General features: G+C 41.4%; 1 protein-coding gene across 1 annotated transcript in view; it reads left to right on the plus strand.

Moving 5' to 3' along the window:
* The first annotated feature begins 73 nt into the window (after positions 1 to 73).
* BPGM (bisphosphoglycerate mutase) overlaps positions 74 to 23,983 on the plus strand; it is a 30,731-nt gene continuing 6,821 nt past the window's right edge. Inside the window, exons 1-2 of the mRNA XM_082632939.1 lie at positions 74 to 165; positions 11,468 to 12,129. Of these exons, the coding sequence (XP_082489065.1) occupies positions 11,529 to 12,129 (601 nt within the window). The 5' untranslated portion in view covers positions 74 to 165; positions 11,468 to 11,528. The remainder of the gene's footprint in view (positions 166 to 11,467; positions 12,130 to 23,983) is intronic.

The following is a 23,983-nucleotide window of genomic DNA, read 5'->3' on the forward strand; positions in this document are numbered from 1 at the left end:
GAATGAGTGACAGCTTGACCCTCCAATAGTAAGAGCCATAGGACCTGCCCCTTCTGGCTCCGGGGCTAGAAAAGAGAGTCGATGCCGGCAGCAGTGATGAGTCTTGGGAGGTACTGGTTGCTTGGCGGTTCTGAGGAGCGGCTGCTGCTGGTGGCCTTTTCGCAGGTGAGTGGTTTTGTTTTGGAATATTGCTGTTGCGAACGTTTCCATTTCTCAATGATGTGGTGGTTTATTTTGGCGTGCGGGAGGGCCAGTTCCTTTCCTCCCCGGGTTCAGTCTTTGATGGGAGTCTGGCACTCGCGCGTCCACCCCTCAGGCTCCGACCCTCACTTATCCCCCAGGTCCCGCTCAGCTGTCCCTTTGTCAGAATAAGCCTCTCTGGTCTGACAGCCGAAAGGAGGATTCCGCTTGGTAGAGGTACCTTGACGGCAAGAATAAACAGGAGTTGAAGGGAGTGATGAACTCAACTCCCCTGAACGTCTGAGGCACGGGGTGACAGAGCTCCGTCAATAGTAGGGCTCCGACTGGAGGGGAGCTCGGTGTGTTTTCAGGGCTGTGCCACTATATTGAGGGCCATGACAGACCTGGCCCTAAAAGTCTCAGTAGACAGAAAAAACTTGAACGTCATGAAAGGAGAAAGGTGAATACCTGCAATGGTTTCATGGAGGGTTCTAGTCTGGAGCTAAATCACAGGTTCTTCGAACCACTACAAATGAAAAAATAAGTGTATTTCTTCTCCTTTCGAAGGGATGGGGGCCGTATTACTGGAGAAGGACAATAGAAATGTGTAATGGAAGTGAAGTTCACAGTTACGTTTTAAGGATAATTGGTTGTTAGTTAACTTGTAACTCTCATTCCCCTACCACCTCCCTTCCAAATTATGGAGGCTTTATAGCTTGTGAGTGGTACCAGAATGTTAACTGACCGAATGCACACTTTGGGGGAAAAAAATCAAATGCTATCTTTCACCAGTAGCTACTAGAGTTTTCTATAATGAAAGCAGAACACATGTCATTTTGTCTTTTATTTTAAAACTGTCTTCCCTGAGGCCAGGGGACTAGGTTTGATCCATCCTTGTGTTCCTGTAGCACCTCACACACCACAGATGCTACTCAGTTGTGGTGGGGTTGAGAGAAGCATAATTCAAACAAATGGTGTCGTGGAAGGAGCTCTGAGTTGGCAGTCAAGACACCTGGGTTTTAGTCTTGAAGCTATTTGTGTGATCTTGAATCATTTCAGTTTTCTGGCTCTTCATTTTCGCATCTTTAAAAAGTGGATGTCGCATTGGATTATTTCCAAGGTCCATGCCTGTGTTCAAAGTCTGTTTTAAACTAAAGATCCTTAGACGTTTTCCACCACAAGTACATCCGCAAAATCTCATTGCAGTAAATTCCTAACCAGTCTGTTAGCAAATAAAAGTTCCCAGCTACAAGAGTAGTACCTGTTCGTTTGTGTCCATATTTAAACCAAACCAAGTGGATCATTGTAGAAAATGTGGCCGCTGTCCAGAATGAACATTGTACAGAAGTATAATGTGGCGGAAAACGTCATCCTCTATTCCACCACTCAGAGGCAACCCCTGTTGGTGTCCGGTTAGATCTTTCAGTCTCTCTTCCTCTTTTGCCTCCTATGGTTGGTTGAAATTAAGTGGCACGTTTCATTTTAAGTAATGACATCTAAATTCAGCCATGCCTTCATCTTTGTGTGTCTGGTGCCTAGAGCACAGAGGACACGCCAGTGTCTGAACTGTTAGGTCACTTGAACACCCTTGGAATGAAATCTGGTGTGAAGGGATATTTATATGGGGAAATAGGACTAAAAGTATCACTTAATAACAAAACTCTTTAACTGAAACTTGGCCACAAATATGGATAAAATATAGTTTATAAAATGTAAAATAAATGTTAGTCACTTCACTAAAGCATTTGGATTGTAGAATATTGCTTAGTATTTGGTATGCTTCTAGGACTGTATCTTACTGGCAACGCCTCTTTCCTGAAACACACACACAACATTTGATTGCATTCCTACTTCCACTGTCTAATTTAACCTTTACTCCTTACTGCCACCCTCATTTTGCTTTATTCCCAGCTTTCGCTTCTGCTCATACCATCAGCAAGGCAGGATCACTCTCAAGGGCCTGAGGTCTGTGTCAGTCTTCATGTGTTAGTCAAAGTCGGCTCCATTCAACCCAGAATACCTCACACTCTTTGGTAGACTGCTTCACCATAATCTCATTTAGTCTTCTTCATAGCCCCTTGAGAATAGTAATTAGATAGGAAGGAGGTGTCATGAGTGGGTGTTGTGCACATCGGTGATGCCACGCAGGCTGGAACAGGCCACATGCCCCAGGCACACACATATGTCATTACACATGTGTGTCCCTTTCCTGTGAAGAGGAGTCTACCTGCTATGGTTTGTTACCTTTGTAACAAGTGGTTAATAGGTATAAAGTTGGAGAATGACAGGGTAATAGTGTCTGGAAAACACCTGTAAGTAATAGCGTTTGCTCCTGGTAAAGAGTTGTTCTTATGATGCAAACACAAATGGAACAGTTACCATAAAGCTTTAGAAAAAGTAATAGATTATGGAACAATAGGTACTTTTGGATATAGTCATGTTTGAACTTTTCGTATTGAGCTGGGCTTGGGGAAAGGCATATTTTAAGACCCTAAGGAACTGAGCTCCAGATTTCATTTCCCTTAAGAACTGTTCCTTTTTAATCTATCAGAAACACAGTTAACCTCTCTTTTTCCTATCCTCACATCTAGCCAGCCTATCTTTATAGAGTTAGATCCCTAATGCAGTGGAGGTTAAGAGTTGTTCAAAGGTATGTAGTGAGGATTTGGACCAGGGAAAACATCCAAGTGGTCTAGGGTAGGATTTGAATATTTAATATTTAAGGGTAAGCTTTGGCTCAAAGCAACTCTGGCTCTGCATGCCTTATTTTATATTACTTCAACATTATATCATTGATCACATTTCTTACTCAATTTTGGAAACAGAAAACAAACTAAGTGTTTAGACTGGACTTTATCCTATAATTTTCCCCACCTGTTCATGAGTTGCCATACTAGAGTCTTAGACATTATTATTTTTCAAACACCTAGGAAAGAAGGAAGCACTGTCCCAGGAGCATTGGTGTGGGAGAGAGGACGAGACTCAGTTACGGTGGGTGAGGGAGAGGTACATGAAATTATATGGTTTAATGAGGAGCAGCAGCAAGATTTTCAGCTCCATTTGTTGATACTACCTAGAGATTCTGGAAGTATTGTGGAAGTAACCTCAGTAAATGCAATGGCCTGATATGTACCAGTCTCCTACCTACCTACCCACCCTCTCCATCCCTACCTTGCCAAAAGGATGCTAATCTTGAAACATAACTCGATTTTACGGTGACATTTATGGAAAGGATATTTTTTACCCTGTCGCCAATTTAGGTGGGAAAAAATGCATATATGTATATATATTTCAAAAGGTCTTTGAAAATATGAGTCACCTGCAAATTGTGTTTTCTTCAAGTCGCCTATTTGTTTCTTTTTTGCCAAGGCAATTCCATAGCACTCATTCCTGAGCAGGTATACATTCACCTGAAGTGTGAAGCATTTATAAAAATGTCTAATAAAAGTAATGCATGTCAAAATGACAGATTATATTTTTGAAGTTGGTTAACAAGATGAATAATTTTTTCCCTCTTCTATCTTGAACCCATTATTAAATAATTCGATGAAGCAAAATAAACTACTCAGACTGATTTAAATGTGCTCAGTACTGTCTTCTGTGAGGGATAAAAACTGTTATGAATGGGATTCCATTATTCAAGGCACTTGCAGTTCTGGCCAAGAATGGAAGCAGGTGATTTAATAATGTTGGGATTATCCCATGACAGGATGCTTAAAGGTTCAAAATGCTGATGTGATTAGTAGATCTGGTAATCCCAGCTAGGCCAGGGTTTGGCAAACTAAGGCCTTCTGACCCACTACCTGATTTTGTACAGCCCACAAACTATGAATGGTTTTTAATGGTTGAAATAAATCAAAGTATAACAATATTTCATGTGCATGAAAATTATATGAGATTCTAATTTCTTTGTCCATATGTAAAAGACAAAAAAAAGTTCCAATATGTTTATTGGAACACAGCCTTATTTGTTCATACATGCATTGTTTATGGCTGCTTTCAGCAGAATTGAGTAATTGTAACAGAGACCACATAGCCCACAAAGCCTAAAAATTTTACTCTTTGGCCTTTTACAGAAAAAGTTGCCCCCACCTGAGCTAAGCTGGAGTGTCTTTCACATCATCGCCTTTACCCCTTTTCAAGAGCCATTATGCTTGTCCAGGTCTTCATTAAAAGTTACCAGAATGGTTGCAAGAGCCTCACAAGTATTCAAATCCCTGGTTTTCCCATCTTTCTTACTTGTAGGTGCTGCCTGATCCTCCAAAAATACACATTATTAACCCTTTAATGATGTCCCAATACTTACAGAAGAACCTGCGTTCTTTGGCACAAGGCCCTTTTTGGGGCCACTATTCAGTCTTATCTTTCTAGACTAGTCTCCTCCTACTTCCTTGTTATACCCTATACTTAGTTTAAGGTGATCATATAATTTTCCAGATGGGACCTTCAAGTGTGAAAGGGGCCCTATAATAAGTATGTTGGGAAAACAGGCCTAAAGCAAGACTGTTCTAGGCAAACCAGTTTGAATGGCTCACCATTTCTCCATAAACACTTATTCCCCTCACTGTTCCCTTAGGCTGGAATTCCTTTTCTTTTTTCTATAAATCTGAATCTTAAACATCCTGGAATTCCTTTTCTTTTTTCTATAAATCTGAATCTTAAACATCTTTTCAAATCCAGCTTAAATAGTGCCATGTCCATGAAGCATTATTCAAGAAAAAAATCTCTCCTTTTCCATCTCCCATATACATGAACTGCTTTCTCATGATGTGGGTTAATTTCTGCTTTAGTGATACATACATGTATCCTTTCCCCCATTAGTCACTTGGAGACATCATTCATGTTGGATTCTATATTCATCACAGGCCTAGCATTATGCCATGTTCAAAAGGAGTTTGTAACACGTTTGAAGAATGAGTTAATTGACCAGACTTGGTAGACTGATGAGTATTTGGGAATGTCAATGTATTCATCATCCATTTTAACGTAATTTAAGTAGTGAGAAAAGTTGGGTTTCCAAGGACTGAGGACAGAGCCTTGGGTGTCAATATGGCGGTGGAGCAGGGTGTTTCAAAGCATATGTATAGGCTTTGGGGTCCAGCCTGCCTGAGATTGAAATCCAGCTCTGCCAGTTACAATCTTTGTCATCTTAGGCAAGTTAACCTCACCCCTCAGGTTTCTGCATCTGTAAAACAGGAGTAATAGTAACTTCTCCGCAGAATGGTGGTTGAGGATTTAAATAGTCCCAAGCACACGGTGAGCACTCTGAGAAAGGTAGCGGCTGTGGTGTCATATGCTGTCTTCATTGTCATAGTACTGTTGCTGGCGGGCAGAAAATACAGATTCAGTAAGAAAGAGAAAAAACCACATCGTATATTAACGCATATATATGAAATCTAGAAAAACGGTACAGATGAACTGTTTTGCAAGGCAGAAATAGAGACACAGATGTAGAGAACAAACGTATGGACACCAAGTGGGGAAAGTGGTGGGGCGGGGGGGTAGTTGTTGGTGGTGGTGGGATGAACTGGGAGATTGGGATTGACATATATACACTAATATGTATAAAATAGACAACTAATAAGAGCCTGCTGGGGCTTCCCTGATGGTGCAGTGGTTGGGAATCCACCTGCCAATGCAGGAGACATGGGTTTGAGCCCTGGTCTGGGAAGATCCCACATACCGTGGAGCAACCTAGGCCTGTGCACCACCACTACTGAGCCTGCGCCCTGGAGCCCGTGAGCCACAACTACTGAGGCCCGTGCGCCTAGAGCCCGTGTTCCACAACGGGAGAAGCCACCGCAATAAGAAGCCTGCGCACCACAACAAAGAGTAGCCCCAGCACGCCCCAACTAGGGAAAAGCCCATGTGCAGCAACGAAGACCCAATGCAGCCAAAAATAAATAAATAAATAAATAAATTTATTTAAAAACAGAAAAGAACCTGCTGTATAAAAAAATAAATTAAATTACATTTTAAAAAAAGAAAATATAGATTCAACACTGGGACATAACAATAGAAGAGCTGGGAGAAATGCAGCACCAAAATCTTAGAAGATGTTTTCTTCCCTTGATAGAAGTAGTCAGCTTCAGAGGGGTCAAAGCAGTGTAAGTCCTGAGTGAAGATGGCCTTCACTTAGTAAGAAGTAACTAATCAGCAGTCTTTTGAGAGAGCATTTCAGTAGAGTGGGCAAGGTATAAGTTCGGTGTCAGAGGACTAAAAAAGTAATGGCCAGAAGGAAGGGAAAAACAGCCAAGAGGAAGCGGCAGGAAGATGAGATGCAGAGTCATGTAAAAGATATGTTTGTTTACTAAATTTTTTTCTTTGAGCCACACCATACTTTAAAAAGGAAGGAACCCTGGGGTATGGTAATTTAGTGACCCGTGTGGCCCTTTGGGGGTATGAAGTAAATCATTGACTAAAATTAGTGCTTAATTCAAGTGCCAGTAACCCTTGCCAACGGATAAATGAGGACCCTTGAGAACCAACTCCAGCGTGGTGAGCTTTACCAAAAGCAGCACAAAAAAACAAAGCTTGATTTTTAAAAAGGATAATTTTTCATTCTTAGCATGGCACCTTATTATATAAGTTGGGGGTGACTATTGCCTGACTTGACCTTGTGATTTGAGGTTCTTCTCAAGAGCAGTCATACGCCGAGCCCTCCTTTGTACTCACCTTGTTTGTGTGCATTTCATGAAATGCCTGGGTTGGGGAGACAAGCTGTGACTGGAGCTTCTCCTGTGAAGGGAAGCCTAGTGAGCCTAGATGCTCACACCCAGACTCACAAATCTTCCGTGGTGAGGTAGAAAGAGTGCGGGTGTCAGAGGCACAGACCTGAATCGCAGCTCCAATTCCATTTAGTGGCTCTGCGTTTTTGGACAAGTCAATCAGTGTCTCTCTTTTCTCTGTGGAGATTATTATGGCCTTTCATGTTTAGTTGTTGTTATATTAAACTGTAACAAAAGAAAAATATAATGGATGATTATTCTTGGCTCTGCCTTTGCCATCAAATACACTGGAATTCTTGAGTTAAAGCTTCCTAACGTCTCGGGCCTGACTATTTTTGCTTTGGTAGTTACCACTAAAAATGTCAGGCCTTAGCCTTTTTGGCACAAGCTAATCCTTTTTGCCTAACTTTGATTCAATCAACACACCTACTAAGTACCTAGGATGTGTCAAGTGTCATGCTGGGTTCTAGAGATGGGGCAGTGAGTCAGACCAACCTTGATGCAGCTTACAGTCTAACAGGGCACACAGACGTGGAACAAGTGCTCTGTCACAAGTGACCCATCACAACAGCACCCCGTGTCCTAAAGCAGGGGTCTGTGGAGGCACCTCACCACTTCCCAGTGGGTGGGAAGGAAGGGCAGAGAAGTCTGCAGAGGCTGTAAAAGCATTTTGTCCTCAGACCAGCAGCCTCAGCATCACCTGGAAGCTTGTTAGAAATACAGACTCTCAGGCCTGCCCCAGACCTACTCCTTCAGGCTCTGGAAGTGGGGCCCAGCAGCCTGTTTGAACCAGTTCTCTTGGTGATTCTGATGCACATTAAAGTTTGAGGAGGACTAGCCTAGAGGAAATAACCTTTAAGCTAAGCGCTAAAGCTACACCAGTCAATACAGTAGCCACTGGTCCTGTGTGGCTATGGAGCCCTGGAAATGTGGTTAGTCCAAATTGAGATGTGCTTTAAGTATAAAATGCACATCAGGTTTCAAAGACTTACTAAGAAAAAAGAAAGTAAAATACCTCATTGAGAATTTTATATAGATCATATGTTAGAATGATAATCTTTTGAACCTAAAGGGTTAGATAAAATGTATTATTAAAATTTCACCTATTTTTGCTGCTTAGTACGGCTTTTAGAAAATTTTAAATTACCAATTTAAAAAAGCCAATTATATGTGGCTTGCATTACATTTTGATTGGACACAGCTGATCGAAAGGATAAGTAGCAGGCCCCCAAAGCAGGGAGGGACTGAAGTGGCAGTGGAGGGGAGGGGGTGTGGGTGAGGGTTCTGTGTAGGAGACAGTGTGTGCGGAGGTCCTGAGGCCAGAAAGAACATGGCATGTTCAAGGAAATAAAAGAAAACCAAAGCCTTGCAGGTCACATTAAGGATTTTGAGCTTTGTCCTAAGATCAACAGGAAGTAATCTGAGGGTTTTAAATAGGGTACTCAGTTTTCAGGAAGTTTGTAGCTAATACATGAGGGCAAGAGAGCTACAGCTGAATATCGCAAGGCTCAGAATCAAAACTCCCCCCACCTGCCCAAAAGATGGTGGGAATGGAGGCATTTGGACAGGAAGTACTATTGAGAGGGAGGGAGCGGGACCCTGCTCGTCAGCAGCCCCTGCCCCAGGATAGGAGGCACAAACACCCCTGCTGAAGAGAGAAGCAGACACCTGGGAATAGTTTGGTGTTCAGTTCATTTTCAGCTTGGTTAAAGTTGAGAGCTAGAGGAAACATTCCAGAAGAGTCCAAAGTTGAGTAGGAGGCTGATTACAGAGCTGGGACTCTGCAGGGCACTGGCGAAGTTTTGGTGAAGAGAGGGTCAGGGACAAGGAAGCCTGGCACATGTGGGGATTAGAGGGGCAGTCCTTTGAAAGAGTGCACTGGACAACCACAGAGGAAGGCTGGGGTTAGAGCCTGGAGGCTTGGGGTCTGACCAGCTCCAGGGGGCAGGAAGGCGGGGCTGGGGTTGGGGGCTGGTCCTCATTCACCTGTGGCCTGGAGGAGGTTTCTCTTCAAGTCACAGTCATACACTAGCAGACTCAATCTACCCTCAGAAATGTCTTGTTTAGCTCACTTTTTTTTTTTTTTTTTTTTTTTGTGGTACGCGGGCCTCTCACTGCTGTGGCCTCTCCCGTTGCGGAGCACAGGCTCTAGACACGCAGGCTCAGCGGCCATGGCTCACGGGCCCAGACGCTCTGTGGCATGTGGGATCCTCCCGGACCGGGGCACGAACCCGTGCCCCCTGCATTGGCAGGCGGACTCTCAACCACTGCGCCACCAGGGAGGCCCCAATATATATATTTTGAGGGGAAGAAACAGAAATCGTTTTATTTCTTTAAGTAAGCAAATAGAGCAGATTAAAATACTGCAGAGCTTAGTGATAGTTGCCTCAGTGTTCATGATATTATTGCTACATTTTTTTGTTCCCTCCATATAGTTTATAATCAAAAGATGATGGAGAAGTGCCTCTGCCTATAATATTTGTCCATCACACCTTCCTCATTTGAAGGGAAAGTAGCTTCATCAGCCTAAGGAGCTTCTTGTTTGACAAGACACAGTAAGGGCTGAGGTAGAGAACAATTGATAACTTCTCTTTTCTCTATCCCCCTCCTCACCACCACCGAAAACAAAACAGTAAATGTTGCGTGGGCATGGATCCAGTTTTTGATGGGCCTGAAACTTCTAGTACTTAGTGGATTAGGGTGGGCCCTTTAAAAAAAAAAAAGCAATACAGAAGTGTCTTTCTTTTGCTGATTAAACACACACACACACACACACACACACACATACACACACTTCTCATCCATGTGAATTCATTATTTGGTCCCAGTGCCTTAGAAGGAGTTTGTTCAAGTGAGGGGCCCTGAAGCTTGAGCTTCATTAGTTTCATGATTATTCCTCTTCCGGCACCGGTAATCACCTAGCCAAACACTGCCCAGTTGTCTTTCATCCCATTCTCTGTTCTTCTGCTACCTGATGCCCATCTGGGCTGAGAATAGAGACATTGCTTTCCCTCTGGAAAGTCTTAGCTCTGCAAGGTACCGTCACCTGAGTCCTTAGCCCAGGTTCTTCCAGTGACCTGATGCTTCCCCACTCCACATGCACTAAATAAAGCGTCAAATTTTATTGATACCTGATGAGAAAAGGAAGTCATAAACCTAACCATTGTAGCCTTTCAACCACTTGCAAATCACCTCAATCTGCTTCCTCCCTTGGGTCCTCTGTTGGCCCTCCACTGAAATTGGAAGCTTTGTTTTAAAGACATTTTCCCCCCTTGAGAATCTCTAGGAATTACTAAAGAAAGGAAGAAATTAGATCTAGATTCCAATTAACTTTGTCATTGATTGTTATATAACTGTGGGTGAATCACAGTTTAAGTGGGACAGAAAATCTCCAGTTAATGGAAGTTGCCAAGAATGGCAGAAGACCAGGCCCTGACGTTCATATAATCTCTACTCTCCAGTGTGGAAAGTGCTGAGCTAGAGGTGGAAAGCGCTGGGCAAGTAAACTGAGCAGCGTTTGTCAGTGTAGATCTGTCCACTGCAAGGAGAGCGAGGCAGGCTGATGCAGCCAGCCCGAAGATTCTCCAGGGGACAGAGTGGGCCCAGCAGATCTTTGGGCCGGCAGCTTCACTTAGGAAGTTCAGAAACACTTTAGGGTTGCCTGTCCCTCTTTACTAGAGTCTTCGCCTGCTGAGATGTGGCTGGCATGTGGAGGACAGCTGAAGGGTTGGGAGAAGGAGAGGGGAGCCTCCTTATCAGTGTGCTTCCTCTACAGACCTGCTTCTGGTAATCTGTTTCTACAGGCAGCATCTCTCAGCTGCTTAATTTGATAGCTTGTTTTGCATCCGATTTATTCCTGCCAAAAACTCTATCTTGAGGCAGGTGAGAGATTATTTAGGTGAGTACCATATTGGGTGTTAATGTTGATTTAAATCATTTTAATGTTTAAATGTTGAACCTTAGATTTTCTTGTATGTGGTGTAGCCTGTGGCATTGAAGAGCTAGTTGCCACCGATCAATGATTTACATACCAGATGAACATGGTGGTTTATTGAATTAACATGTTTAATAACTTCGATAATAGGACGAGGCTGGTAAATTATTTCTCCACCAGAGGGGAAACAAAATGAGAAGGGTGCCTTTAATCTCGAGTCAGCTTCTCAGACCTGGGAGTTCCCAAATATGAGTCATCCTTTTAGACACCTACAACTCATTCTATTAAATCCTGTCTTCTGTAAGCAGAAACTGCCTTTTTATCTGGTGGAAATGTAGCATGCCAATAGAATGAAGCGTTCTGTTGTTTTATGTCATACAATTAACTTACTACCCAGCCATCAGAAAATTTGTCAACTAACTAGGTTCCCTGTAATTAATTATCTGTAGACTCTGCCTGTATGTGCCATGGTATGTATGAGTTGCCAGATGTCTGACGTCAAAACTGTTCAAGGAATCATTCCAGTGTGTTTTAGAAACTGGCTGTTGAAAAGTTGTGCTTCCACCCCCAGGTAGTTAGTTGAATGAAGAATATAACTTATACTTTTTGTTTCTTCTCTTTCTAGATGTATTGCTGTCACTGAACACTGGCCCATTGGAAAGCACTAGAGAAGCTCAGCCATCAGTATGTCCAAGTACAAACTGATTATGTTAAGACATGGAGAGGGCGCTTGGAATAAAGAGAACCGTTTTTGTAGCTGGGTGGATCAGAAACTTAACAGTGATGGACTGGAAGAAGCTCGGAACTGTGGGAAGCAACTCAAAGCGCTGAACTTCGAGTTTGATCTTGTGTTCACATCCATCCTGAACCGGTCCATCCACACAGCCTGGCTGATCTTGGAAGAGCTGGGGCAGGAGTGGGTTCCTGTGGAAAGCTCCTGGCGTCTCAATGAGCGTCACTATGGAGCCTTGATCGGTCTCAACAGGGAGCAAATGGCTTTGAATCACGGCGAGGAACAAGTGAGGCTGTGGAGAAGGAGCTACAGTGTGACCCCACCGCCCATAGAGGAGTCCCATCCTTTCTACCACGAAATCTACAACGACCGGAGATATAAAGTGTGCGACACTCCTTTGGATCAGCTGCCACGATCCGAGAGCTTAAAGGATGTTCTGGAGAGGCTCCTTCCTTATTGGAATGAAAGGATTGCTCCTGAAGTATTACGTGGTAAAACCATTCTGATATCTGCTCATGGAAATAGCAGCCGGGCACTTCTGAAACATCTGGAAGGTACCGTCTTTATGCTACTACTTACTGAAGGTTGCTACTGGGCCTTAATCTAGAAAGGAGCTGGTTTCTAAGCTAATAATGCACAGTTTACGTAATAGACTTTCCTTCCCTATTACCTTTTGTCCTTTCAGTCTTTTCAGGATCCTTTCGTTCTATCAGTCAAAAATCCTGGGCCTTTTACATTCGTGTTATCTGAAGCAGTGATTCTCTAACGTCAGCAAGCATCGGAATCACCTGGAGGGCGGGGGAGGGAGCGCTGGGACCACCACTGGTTTCTGGCCGCACCCTTGGAGTTTCTCAGTCTGTAGGCCTGGGGTGTGGCCCAGTAATTTGCATTTCTAAGGAATTTTCAGGTGGTGCTGATACTGATGCTTGGGCTTCTCCAAGTGCTTGAGAACTGATCTAAAAGATCCTGTGGCTTTTGTTGTAACAAGGTAAGAGGAGGCTAGGGAGGGAAGACATTCTTGTAGAAATGGTATGCAAGGTAAATTTTTTTTTCTTTTGAGTCTTTCAAGATAAGTAAAATCATATAGACTTCAGTTTTGCTCCGGTTCTTCCAACTTTAAACAATCATTGCTGTGTTTTCAGACCTAGGTTTCCTGAATAATTGTTTTGTTCCAGTCTTCTCTTTCCAGACCAGGCTTAGTCATCGACTGGGAGAAAGTTCAGGAGAAGGAAAATAAAAAGATGGCTTATTGGAGATAATTAGCAGCCTTAATTTTATTTTAACTCCTTGATGTTATGTTCTAGAAAGTACTGTGTTGTTACCTTCCTCTTAAGTAACATGAACTAAATGAACTCCTCTGAGGACTTGAGCTCACCAGTTTTGGGCACCAGTGATTGCACAGGGACACCTTCAGGGGGGTTCTCCCTCCCCTCTCTCCCTTCTCTAAATAATCCCGGGCGGTTGTGCATTTTGAATGATCTGTTCTGTCTGGTGTTTTCCTGTCTATGGTCACTGTCAGCAGTCAGCTCACTGGCATTAGAATGCATTTCTCCAACATTCCCTTTTCATTCTGCTTTACTTTTCTATACGAGGCTGTGAAAAATGAAAAAGTTGACCTTGCACATGAAATAAGTGAAAATAGGTTATTGTTAACAAAATGAACTGATCTTTATAAGATTTTAATGTAAACCTTTTAGCATGTGTTTTTTTCCCCCTAATTTTTATAACATGGCCAAGAGCCAAGTCATTACTCATATACCTGACCTCCATTCATTGTGCAGAGATCTAAAATCTACAGGCTTTACTGGCTATTTAAAACATCATTGGCCAGACATGGCACTTGATCTGTTTGTGTATGTGTATATAGCTTATTTACTCAACTATATGGTATTATTCTTCCTTGTTCAGAATAGTCATGTATTTGATTAAATATCTATATATAACGTCATCATTACTGGATTTATTATAGTACTTTATTGTTTGAAGAAGAGTTGAAGCTCCTCTTAGGACAACAACAAACTGAAATTCAGAATTTCAAAGTTTCTGCCAGAAGATGTATTCTCTGTCTCCATGCCATTTCCTTTTTTCCAGAGATGGGACTTAGATCTCTTTGTGGCCAGATTCCCTTCCCTTAAGAAAAGGCCATCATCTCCTTCAGGATCCTCTTTTCTTCCCCATCTCAGCTAGGAAATCCTCCTTTTAAAGACAGTTTCCTGCTGGTTAGTACCATTTACCCATCTTCAGGTTTAGAGCACTAAGATTATTCTGCAGCCCCGACCATAGCATATTCTAGATACCCCCTTCCATTAGTGTGTTGATAACTTAACCATTTGTTACTGTTATTTTTGAAAGAAATAGGAAGGTTTAACAAATGGTGGTGAAGAAGACTGCCACCATTGTAGGGATGCAGGGAAAATTACCTGTCGAGGGCAAGGTAACACATAGAAAAGCTGACTGTCTATATTTGAGGGAGATTTTGAAACCATTAATAGTTTATTGAAAAACAATCAAATGGTATAGCTGCTTGGGAAAACAATCTGGCAGTTCCTTGATGGTGACACATAGAGGTACCATATGATCCAGCAGGTCCACTCCTAGGTACATACCTATATTCATTTCCTAGTGCTACTGTAACAAAGTACCCAAAACTGGGTGGCTTAGAAAAACAGATAATTGTCTAACAGTTCTGGGAGCTGGAAGTCCTAAGTCAAAGTATTGGCAGGGTCCTGCTCTCTCTAATGACTCTAGGAGAGAATCCTTTCTTGCCTCTTGTAGTTTCTGGTGTTTGCTAGAAATCTTTTTTTTTTTTGGCCGCGCTGTGCAGCACGTGGGATATTAATTCCCTGACTGGTGATTGAACCTGTGCCCCCTGCAGTAGAACCACTGGACCGTGCTTAACCACTGGACTGCGAGGGAAGTCCAGAAATCTGTAACGTTCCTTGGTTTGTAGATGCATCAGTGCAACCCTCCATCTTCACTTGGTGTTCTCCCTGTGTGTCTCTTATTCTCGTCCAAATTTTCCCATTTATAAGGACACCAATAATATTGGACTAGGGCCTACCCCAATGACCTCATTTTAACTTGATTACCTCTCTAAAGACCTGTTTCCAAGAAAGGTCACACTCTGAGGTACTGGAGGTTAACTTCAGTATATTTTTGCGGGGGGGAATGCAGTTCAACTCATAACAATACCTAAGAGAAGTGAAAACATACGTCCACACAAAAACTTGTACACAAACCTTCAAAGCAGTATTACTCATAATAGCCACAGTGTGGAAGCAACCCAAATGCCCATCAACAAGTGATTAGATAAGTTAAATGCGGTATGTCCATACAATTAAATATTCTGCATTAAAAAAAAATGAAGTACTGACACATGCTATAACATGGATGAATCTTGAAATCATGATTACATGAAAGAAGCCAGGACTTCCCTGGTGGCGCAGTGGTTAAGAATCTGCCTGCCAATGCAGAGGACACAGGTTCGATCCCTGGTCCGGGAAGATCCCACATGCTGTGGAGCACCTAAGCCCGTGCGCCACAACTGCTGAGCCTGCGCTCTAGAGCCCACGAGCCATGACTACTGAGCCAATGAGCCACAACTATTGAAGCCCGCACGCCCAGAGCCCGTGCTCCACAACAAGAGAAGCCACCACAATGAGAAGCCTGCACACCGTAACGAAGAGTAGCCCCCGCTCACTGCAACTAGAGAAAGCCCCGCGCACAGCAACGAGGACGCAACACAGCCAAAAATAAATAAATAAGTAAATAAATTTATTAAAAACAGAAAAAAAGGTCTGCCCTGTTTAAAAAAAAGAAAGAAAGAAAGAAGCCAGTCACAAAGGATCACGTAGGATTATATTTGTGTAAAATCTCCAGAATAGGCACATCTATATAGACAGAAAACAGATGATTTGTTTCCTAGGACTGGTGTGGAGGGGAAGAGGGTGGATTGAAGAGTGACTGCTAATATGTGCAGGGTTTCTTACTGGGGTGGCGAAAATGTTCTAAAGTTGATTGTGGCGATGGTTGTACAACTCTGAACATGCTAAAAGCCATTGTATACATTAAGTGGGTGAATCGTATGGTATGTGAATTATTAAAGCTGCAAAATAATTTAGCCAATAAGATTTAAAGATGAAAGGATTTGACATTGGCCTAGAAAGCAATAGTTTAGGGCAAATACGTGGAAGTGACAGATAACAAAGGAGATATGCATGGATGTGGAGTATAGAATAAAGAAAAGAATTAAAACACAGCTTTGACCACGGGGCAGAAATGTATTTACAGGGATTACTGAGAAATAAGCAGGCATTTGTCCTCAGGCTTCATTTAACTTTTCTTCTGAAGGTCTTTTTTTTTTTTAATTTGGATGTACAGAACTAAATTAACTTTCAGAGATTAATGAAATAGAAGCAACCTTAAATTATAACTCCTATCCCTATCACTATAAATAGGCTATATAGAAAATGTTTTTATTTGGGGGATAATTGATTTAAAACAGTGGTGTTCATACTGGAAGAGGTAAATTGTACAAAGAGTAGGAAGTATGTGTAGAGAAAGGTGTGAGGCTGGCAGATGCCTGGAGGAGAGGAGAAGGGAGGTGAATGGGAGGGAGACAGGGAATAGAAATGGTAGGGCTGGTGGCCAGGGAGGATGGCAGACATTCAGGGAAAAAAACTGGCAGAAAAGCCAGAATATACCACTAGGCACAAGCCAATAACTGGGGAAGCAAATGAAGTGGAGTGAGGATTGCGGTTTGTCCATAGGAATACATAAGAGTGGTTTGTAGTCTCAGCTCTGCCATCCTGGGGAGAACAACTTTGTTCCCTTTTGGCCTATAGTACCCCCTGGTGGAACTGTTGTTAAGATTCATCAAATTCTTTGATGTTGCTAAGATTCCCTGTAGTAACTTCCATGCCTCACATGGAAGAATTACTTCATGTGCCTGAAATAGACTGGACTAGATTTTAGGATCACATCATACATTAGTTGTCATCTTTTGTTATAGGGGTCCTCTAAAGGCCAATCTCCACTAATAGAATTCTCTTGCAGTGTGTACTGAAAAATAAGATCCAACTATTCTATGTCACAGCTCTAAGAATTAAGCATAAGTCACTTTCCCAAAGATCAGAAGAAATAGTGTACGTTATTTCTCCCATCATTTCTGTTAATTTAGTGAGATTTCAGCCCTTTTAAAATTTATTGTAGACGTATATGCTCACTGGAATAAGAATACTAGCATCTGTCCTCTTTTCTTGCATGTCTAACTTTTTCTTTTTTTAATGTTTATTTTTTGTTTATTTAGTTTCCTTATTAGTCATCAATTTTATACACATCAGTGTATACGTGTCAATCCCAATCTCCCAATTCAGCACACTACCACCACCCCCCGCCGCTTTCCCCCCTTGGTGTCCATACGTAGGTTCTCTACATCTGTGTCTCTATTTCTGCCCTGCAAACTGGTTCATCTGTACCATTTTTCTAGGTTCCACCTATATGCGTTAATATACGGTATTTGTTTTTCTCTTTCTGACTTACTTCACTCTGTATGACAGTCTCTAGATCCATCCACATCTCTACAAATGACCCAATTTCGTTCCTTTTTATGGCTGAGTAATATTCCATTGTATATATGTACCACATCTTCTTTATCCATTTGTCTGTTGATGGGCATTTAGGTTGCTTCCATGACCTGGCTATTGTAAATAGTGCTGCAGTGAACATTGGGGTGCATGTATCTTTTTGAATTATGGTTTTCTCTGGGTATATGCCCAGTAGTGGGATTGCTGGGTCATATGGTAATTCTATTTTTAGTTCTTTAAGGAACCTCCATACTGTTCTCCATAGTGGCTGTATCAATTTATATTCCCACCAACAGTGCAAGAGGGCTCTCTTTTCTCCACACCCTCTCCAGCATTTGTTGTTTGTAGATTTTCTGATGATGGCCATTCTAACCAGTGTGAGGTGGTACCTCATTGTAGTTTTGATTTGCATTTCTCTAATAATTAGTGATGTTGAGCAGCTTTTCATGTGCTTCTTGGCCATCTGTGTGTCTTCTTTGGAGAAATGTCTATTTAGGTCTTCTGCCCATTTTTGGATTGGGTTGTTTGTTTTTTTTAATATTGAGCTGCATGAGCTGTTTATATATTTTGGAGATTAATCCTTTGTCTGATGATTCATTTGCAAATATTTTCTCCCATTCTGAGGGTTGTCTTTTGGTCTTGTTTATGGTTTCCTTTGCTGTGCAAAAGCTTTGAAGTTTCATTAGGTCCCATTTGTTTATTTTTGTTTTTATTTCCATTACTATAGGAGGTGGATCAAAAATGATCTTGCTGTGATTTATGTCAAAGAGTGTTCTTCCTATATTTTCCTCTAAGAGTTTTATAGTGTCTGGTCTTACATTTATTTGAGATATTTCTTGTTTCTTGAGGTAGGCTTGTATAGCTGTAAACTTCCCTCTTAGAACTGCTTTTGCTGCATCCCATAGGTTTTGGATCGTCGTGTTTTCATTGTCATTTGTCTCTAGGTATTTTTTGATTTCCTCTTTGATTTCTTCAGTGATCTCTTGGTTATTTAGTGATGTATTGTTTAGCCTCCATGTATTTGTGTATTTTATGTTTTTTTCCCTGTAATTGATTTCTAATCTCATAGCATTGTGGTCAGAAAAGATGCTTGATATGATTTCAATTTTCTTAAATTTACTGAGGCTTGATTTGTGACCCAAGATGTGATCTATCCTGGAAAATGTTCCGTGCACACTTGAGAAGAAAGTGTAATCTGCTGTTTTTGGATGGAATGTCCTATAAATATCAATTAAATCTATCTGGTCTATTGTGTCATTTAAAGGTTCTGTTTCCTTGTTTATTTTCATTTTGGATGATCTGTCCATTGGTGTAAGTGACGTGTTAAAGTCCCCCACTATTATTGTGTTACTGTCAATTTCCTCTTTTACAGCTGTTAGCAGTTGCCTTATGTATTGAGGTGCTCCTATGTTGGGTGCATATGTATTTATAATTGTTTTATATTCTTCTTGGATTGATCCCTTGATCATTATGTAGTGTCCTTCCTTGTCTCTTGTAACATTCTTTATTTTAAAATCTATTTTATCTGATATGAGTATTGCTACTCCAGCTTTCTTTTGATTTCCTTTTGCATGGAATATCTTTTTCCATCCCCTCACTTTCAGTCTGCATGTGTCCCTAGGTCTGAAGTGGGTCTCTTGTAGACAGCATATATATGGGTCTTGTTTTTGCATCCATTCAGCAAGCCTGTGTCTTTTGGTTGGAGCATTTAATCCATTCACGTTTAAGGTAATTATTGATATGTATGTTCCTATGACCATTTTCTTAATTGTTTTGGGTTTGTTTCTGTAGGTCCTTTTCTTCTCTTGTGTTTCCCACTTAGAGAAGTTCCTTTAGCATTTGTTGTAGAGCTGGTTTGGTGGTGCCGAATTCTCTTAGCTTTGCTTGTCTGTAAAGCTTTTGATTTCTCCATCGAATCTGAATGAGATCCTTGCCAGGTAGAGTAATCTTGGTTGTAGGTTCTTCCGTTTCATCACTTTAAGTATATCATGCCACTCCCTTCTGGCTTGTAGAGTTTCTGCTGAGAAATCAGCTGTTAACCTTATGGGGGTTCCCTTGTATGTTATTTGTTATTTTTCCCTTGATGCTTTCAATAATTTTTCTTTGTCTTTAATTTTTGCCAGTTTGATTACTATGTGTCTGGGCATGTTTCTCCTTGGGTTTATCCTATATGGGACTCTCTGCACTTCCTTGACTTAGGTTGCTATTTCCTTTCCCATGTTAGGGAAGTTTTCAACTATAATTTCTTCAAATATTTTCTTGGGTCCTTCCTCTCTGTCTTCTCCTTCTGGGACCCCTATAATGCGAATGTTGTTGCATTTAATGTTGTCCCAGAGGTCTCTTAGGCCGTCTTCATTTCTTTTCATTCTTTTTTCTTTAGTCTGTTCTGCAGCAGTGAATTCCACCGTTCTGTCTTCCAGGTCACTTATCCGTTCTTCTGCCTCAGTTATTCTGCTATTGATTCCTTCTATTGTATTTTTCATTTCAGTTATTGTATTGTTCATCTCTGTTTGTTTGTTCTTTAATTCTTCTAGGTCTTTGTTAAACATTTCTTGCATCTTCTCGATCTTTGCCTCCATTCTTTTTCCAAGGTCCTGGATCATCTTCACTATCGCTATTCTGAATTCTTTTTCTGGAAGATTGCCTATCTCCATTTCATTTAGTTGTTTCTCTGGGGTTTTATATTGTTCCTTCATCTGGAACATAGCCCTCTGCTTTTTCATCTTGTCTATCTCTCTGTGAATGTGGTTTTTGTTCCACAGGCTGCAGGATTTTAGTTCTTCTTGCTTCTGCTCACATGTCTAACTTTCAAGAGTTCATGTATGAAGGCTTCCTGTGGTACTTGACAAATTCTCAACCTAAAAGAAAACATCCTATTGAATTTGGATACTGACTTTCCAAGACTCCAAATATTAAGTGAATCTCCCTTACTTTAAGGGGAAAATATAGATTTTTGTCTTATAGGAAAGATTACTGGCTAATTTATTTGTGTGTATGTGTTTATTGTGTTTAAAAATGTCATAAAATGTAACATCTTAATTGCCAATTTATTTTTATAGTGAATTTATATGACTATACACCCCCCTATTTTCTGGTTAATACCTGTTATCCCATTGCAATTATTAACAGCATCTCCTTTCACTTTCAAAAGTGCCCAGCTTGGAGGATTATATGGTCACGTTATAAGAAAGTTAGCTTTCATCTGTATTAAGAATGAATCTTTGAAATGGGTGTGACCAGATTGCATATTGCCTATAAATATGAAAGTTGCTATATTCTTTGCATTGATCACAAAAGTAAAAATGCATGTGGTTGTGGACTGATCTGATTCCTAGTCATGTTTTCTAGATATGTTTATGTAAGATTCTCCCATATAAACAGGATCTTTCAAGGAAGTGGGCAATTTTCCCCCATATTGTCCTTAAAATGCTTGATAGACTTCAAACATCTTACTTTCTGCTAGGGAGGAGTGTGGTAACTGATAGAATCAATGACAGCATACTGTCCTATCATAAAAATACTTTATTGTAACTTTGAAGTAGGAAGAAGGATGACCCAGTCACATAGCTCATTAAGAAATTGGTCTACCCTGAAGTCTCCAAGTGCCTTAAGATCTTTGACGAAGAGTATACTAGTGTTACTCATTTACTCTAGATTGTATGTACCTCAACAGTGGAGAGTGTTGTTAGTTCCTTAGATGTTACTTTGTTTCTCAAATATCTGGTGCTATGATTTTACCCTATAGTCAGTCAAGTCCTGCCTGACACTTCTTCCATTTGTGGGAAAGAAGACAGATGCTGTTGAAGGAAAATGAAACCCAGACAGACCTCAGATGGCTTAGCCATGATCACGATAAATAGTTGGAGGCATGAACTCCACCTAAACCCAGTTCACTGAGTCTCCACACACAATTACCGCCTGGACTATTTTGTTTTAAATTTTTTCTAAAAAGTAGCCCTTCTGTTGATCTATTCTGTTTGGAATAGTATGTTGTGAGAAGCTGAGTCAAGAGTATCTTTGGCAAGTAAACCATAAAAAGGTAATTTCATGCAACTAATTGAGTCTTACATTATTACTGCTGTTACCTTAACATTGTGGTCTGTGAATGACACTCCCTAGTATAGCTATGCCAGGTGGCCCTTCTTTGAGTGCACGCTGTGTGCTAAATGCACTTCTAGGCATTTTACATATGTATCTTGTTTCTTGTAGGAACTAGAACAAGTCTCTGAACTCACTGGAAAGCTATGGTTCAATATTTTTACTTTGTTCAATACTTTGTTTTACTCTGCTATTTAATGTAGCTAAGTCATGTTTTTAAAATTTCATTTGAGCAATCATTGACCGTTTGCATTTTATTTTGTTTGTTTTGTTTTTTAGATTCCACATATGAGATCGTACAGTATTTGCCTTTCTCTGATTTCACTTAGCATAATACCCTCTAGATCCATCCATGTTGTCACAAATGGCAAGCTTTCTTTTTTTTTTTTTTTTTTTTTCTGTATGCAGGCCTCTCACTGTTGTGGCCTCTCCCGTTGCGGGGCACAGGCTCCGGACACGCAGGCTCAGCGGCCATGGCTCACGGGCCCAGCCGCTCCGCGGCATGTGGGATCTTCCCGGACCAGGGCACGAACCTGTGTCCCTTGCATCAGCAGGCAGACTCTCAACCACTGCGCCACCAGGGAAACCCAAGCTTTCTTTATTTTTAATGGCTGAGTAATATTGTATATATGCACCACATCTTCTTTATCATTCATCAGTGAACACTTAGGTTGCTTCCATATCTTGGCTATTATAAATGATGCTGCAATGAACATTGGTGTGTGTGTATCTTTTTGAAAAAAAAAAATTTTTTTTTCTTGGCCGCGCCACATGGCTTGTGGGACCTTAGTTCCCTGACCAGGGACCGAACCTGCACCCTCGACAGTGAAAGTGCAGAGTCCTAACCAGTGGACCACCAGGGAATTCCATGTATCTTTTTGAATTAGTGTTTTTGTTTTCTTTGGATAAATATCCAGAAGTGAAATTGCTAGATAATATGGTAGTTCTATTTTTAATTTTTTGAAGAACCTCCATACTGCTTTCTATAATGGCTGCACCAATTTACAATCCTACCAGCATTGCACAGGGTTCCCTTTTCTGCACATTCTTGCCAACAGTTGTTATTTGTTGTCTTTTTGATGATAGCCATTCTGACAGGTGTGAGGTGATATATCATTGTGGTTTTAATTTGCATTTCCCTGATGATTAGTACTGTTGAGCATCTTTTCTATGCGTCTGTTGGCCATCTGTATTTCCTCTTTGGAAAATGTCTATTCAGGTCCTCTGCACATTTTTTAATCAGGTTGTTTGGTTTTTTGATGTTGAGGTATATTAGTTCCTTGTATAGTTTGTATATGAACCCCTTATTGGATATATCGTTTGCAAATATGTTCTCCTATCCAGAATGCTGCCTTTTGGTTTGTTGATAGCTTCCTTGTCTGTGCCAAAGCTTTTTAGTTTGGTGTAGTCCCATGGAATGCTTTACTTTTAACTCGATAGTAGTTCTTAATCCCTTCAGAAGAAAGAAGACTTAAAACAGACATATGAAATATTATATAGTGAGAAAATTCCAGCTTAAGGGGCTGCTTTACTGATTTGTGGCAGCATAAACAATTGCCTAACAAGTCCAGATTACAGCAGGGCCCACCTCTCACCAAGCACCACCACGAACACTCCTAACCCAGGCTTAGTGTCTAACCAACACCCTGTTCCTTAGCACTCCAGACAGGAGTGTGTTTCTTTCTCTGCGGTTGGCGTAGTCACTTCCTGTTTGTTTCCTGCTGGCCCACATTGAAGGAGAAGCCAGGTACTGAACTGAAGCACTGGATGTAGTCTGCATCTTGCCAGGAGAAGTGGATTGTTTAGTCTGGGTTCAAGAAAGGACTAGACAGGGCTTCCCTGGTGGCGCAGTGGTTGAGAGTCTGCCTGCCGATGCAGGGTACACAGGTTCGTGCCCCGGTCCGGAAAGATCCCACATGCCACAGAGCGGCTGGGCCCGTGAGCCATGGCCGCTGAGCCTGTGTGTCCGGAGCCTGTGCTCCGCAACGGGAGAGGCCACAACAGTGAGAGGCCCACGTACCGGAAAAAAAAGAAAGGACTAGGCAGTTTCAAGTTTGGAGTAAGAGTGGCATGCAAGACAGACTTGACCCCTGAAGAACTGTGTACAGCTGCACATATAACAAGGCAAGAAGTGACAAGGTGAAATTAGAGACTCGAGGGAAGGTCAGCTGGGACTTGCTGTGGGGCTGGGGACTGACCAGTCAGTCACCTTTGGCATTTTGTAGTGGGATATTTTCAGAAGTAGCAGTCAGGCCTCTCTTCTGTGAAGCAAATGCTTATCTAGTGGTGTGGCTAAGCATTCTCTTATTATAAGTATAATTGATTTATAGAAACCTTCATTTTTAAAAGTTGTAGGCCACTTAACTATAAAATTAGATGTAGAATGGATTCTTCTCTTTGCCTTATTCTAAATTAGAGGCCGTTATACTGTCATCATGTTACATGATTCAAATAACCCATTTCCAGTTGTTCCCCAGCCAATCTTTAAGTTGTACATGGATAGCATTCAAACCTAAAAGAATTATAATTAAAAATAGGTAAGCCATATATGAAATTCAGAATCTCTTCTGTCAGCTCTTATTTTGGCAATAGAAGAATACGGTACTGTTATCACAGATCACCCATCAGTGGGGTTTGGACTGTGACTAACTCAATTGGGAAAGGGAAGCGGGGCCTGGGTCGAACCTCACAGCTGAATGACTTGATGGGAGCTGTTTTCCTCTCT

The sequence above is a fragment of the Mesoplodon mirus genome (assembly GCF_964341445.2).
Source record: "Mesoplodon mirus genome assembly, chromosome: 9".
Classification (NCBI taxonomy): Eukaryota; Metazoa; Chordata; class Mammalia; order Artiodactyla; family Ziphiidae; genus Mesoplodon; species Mesoplodon mirus.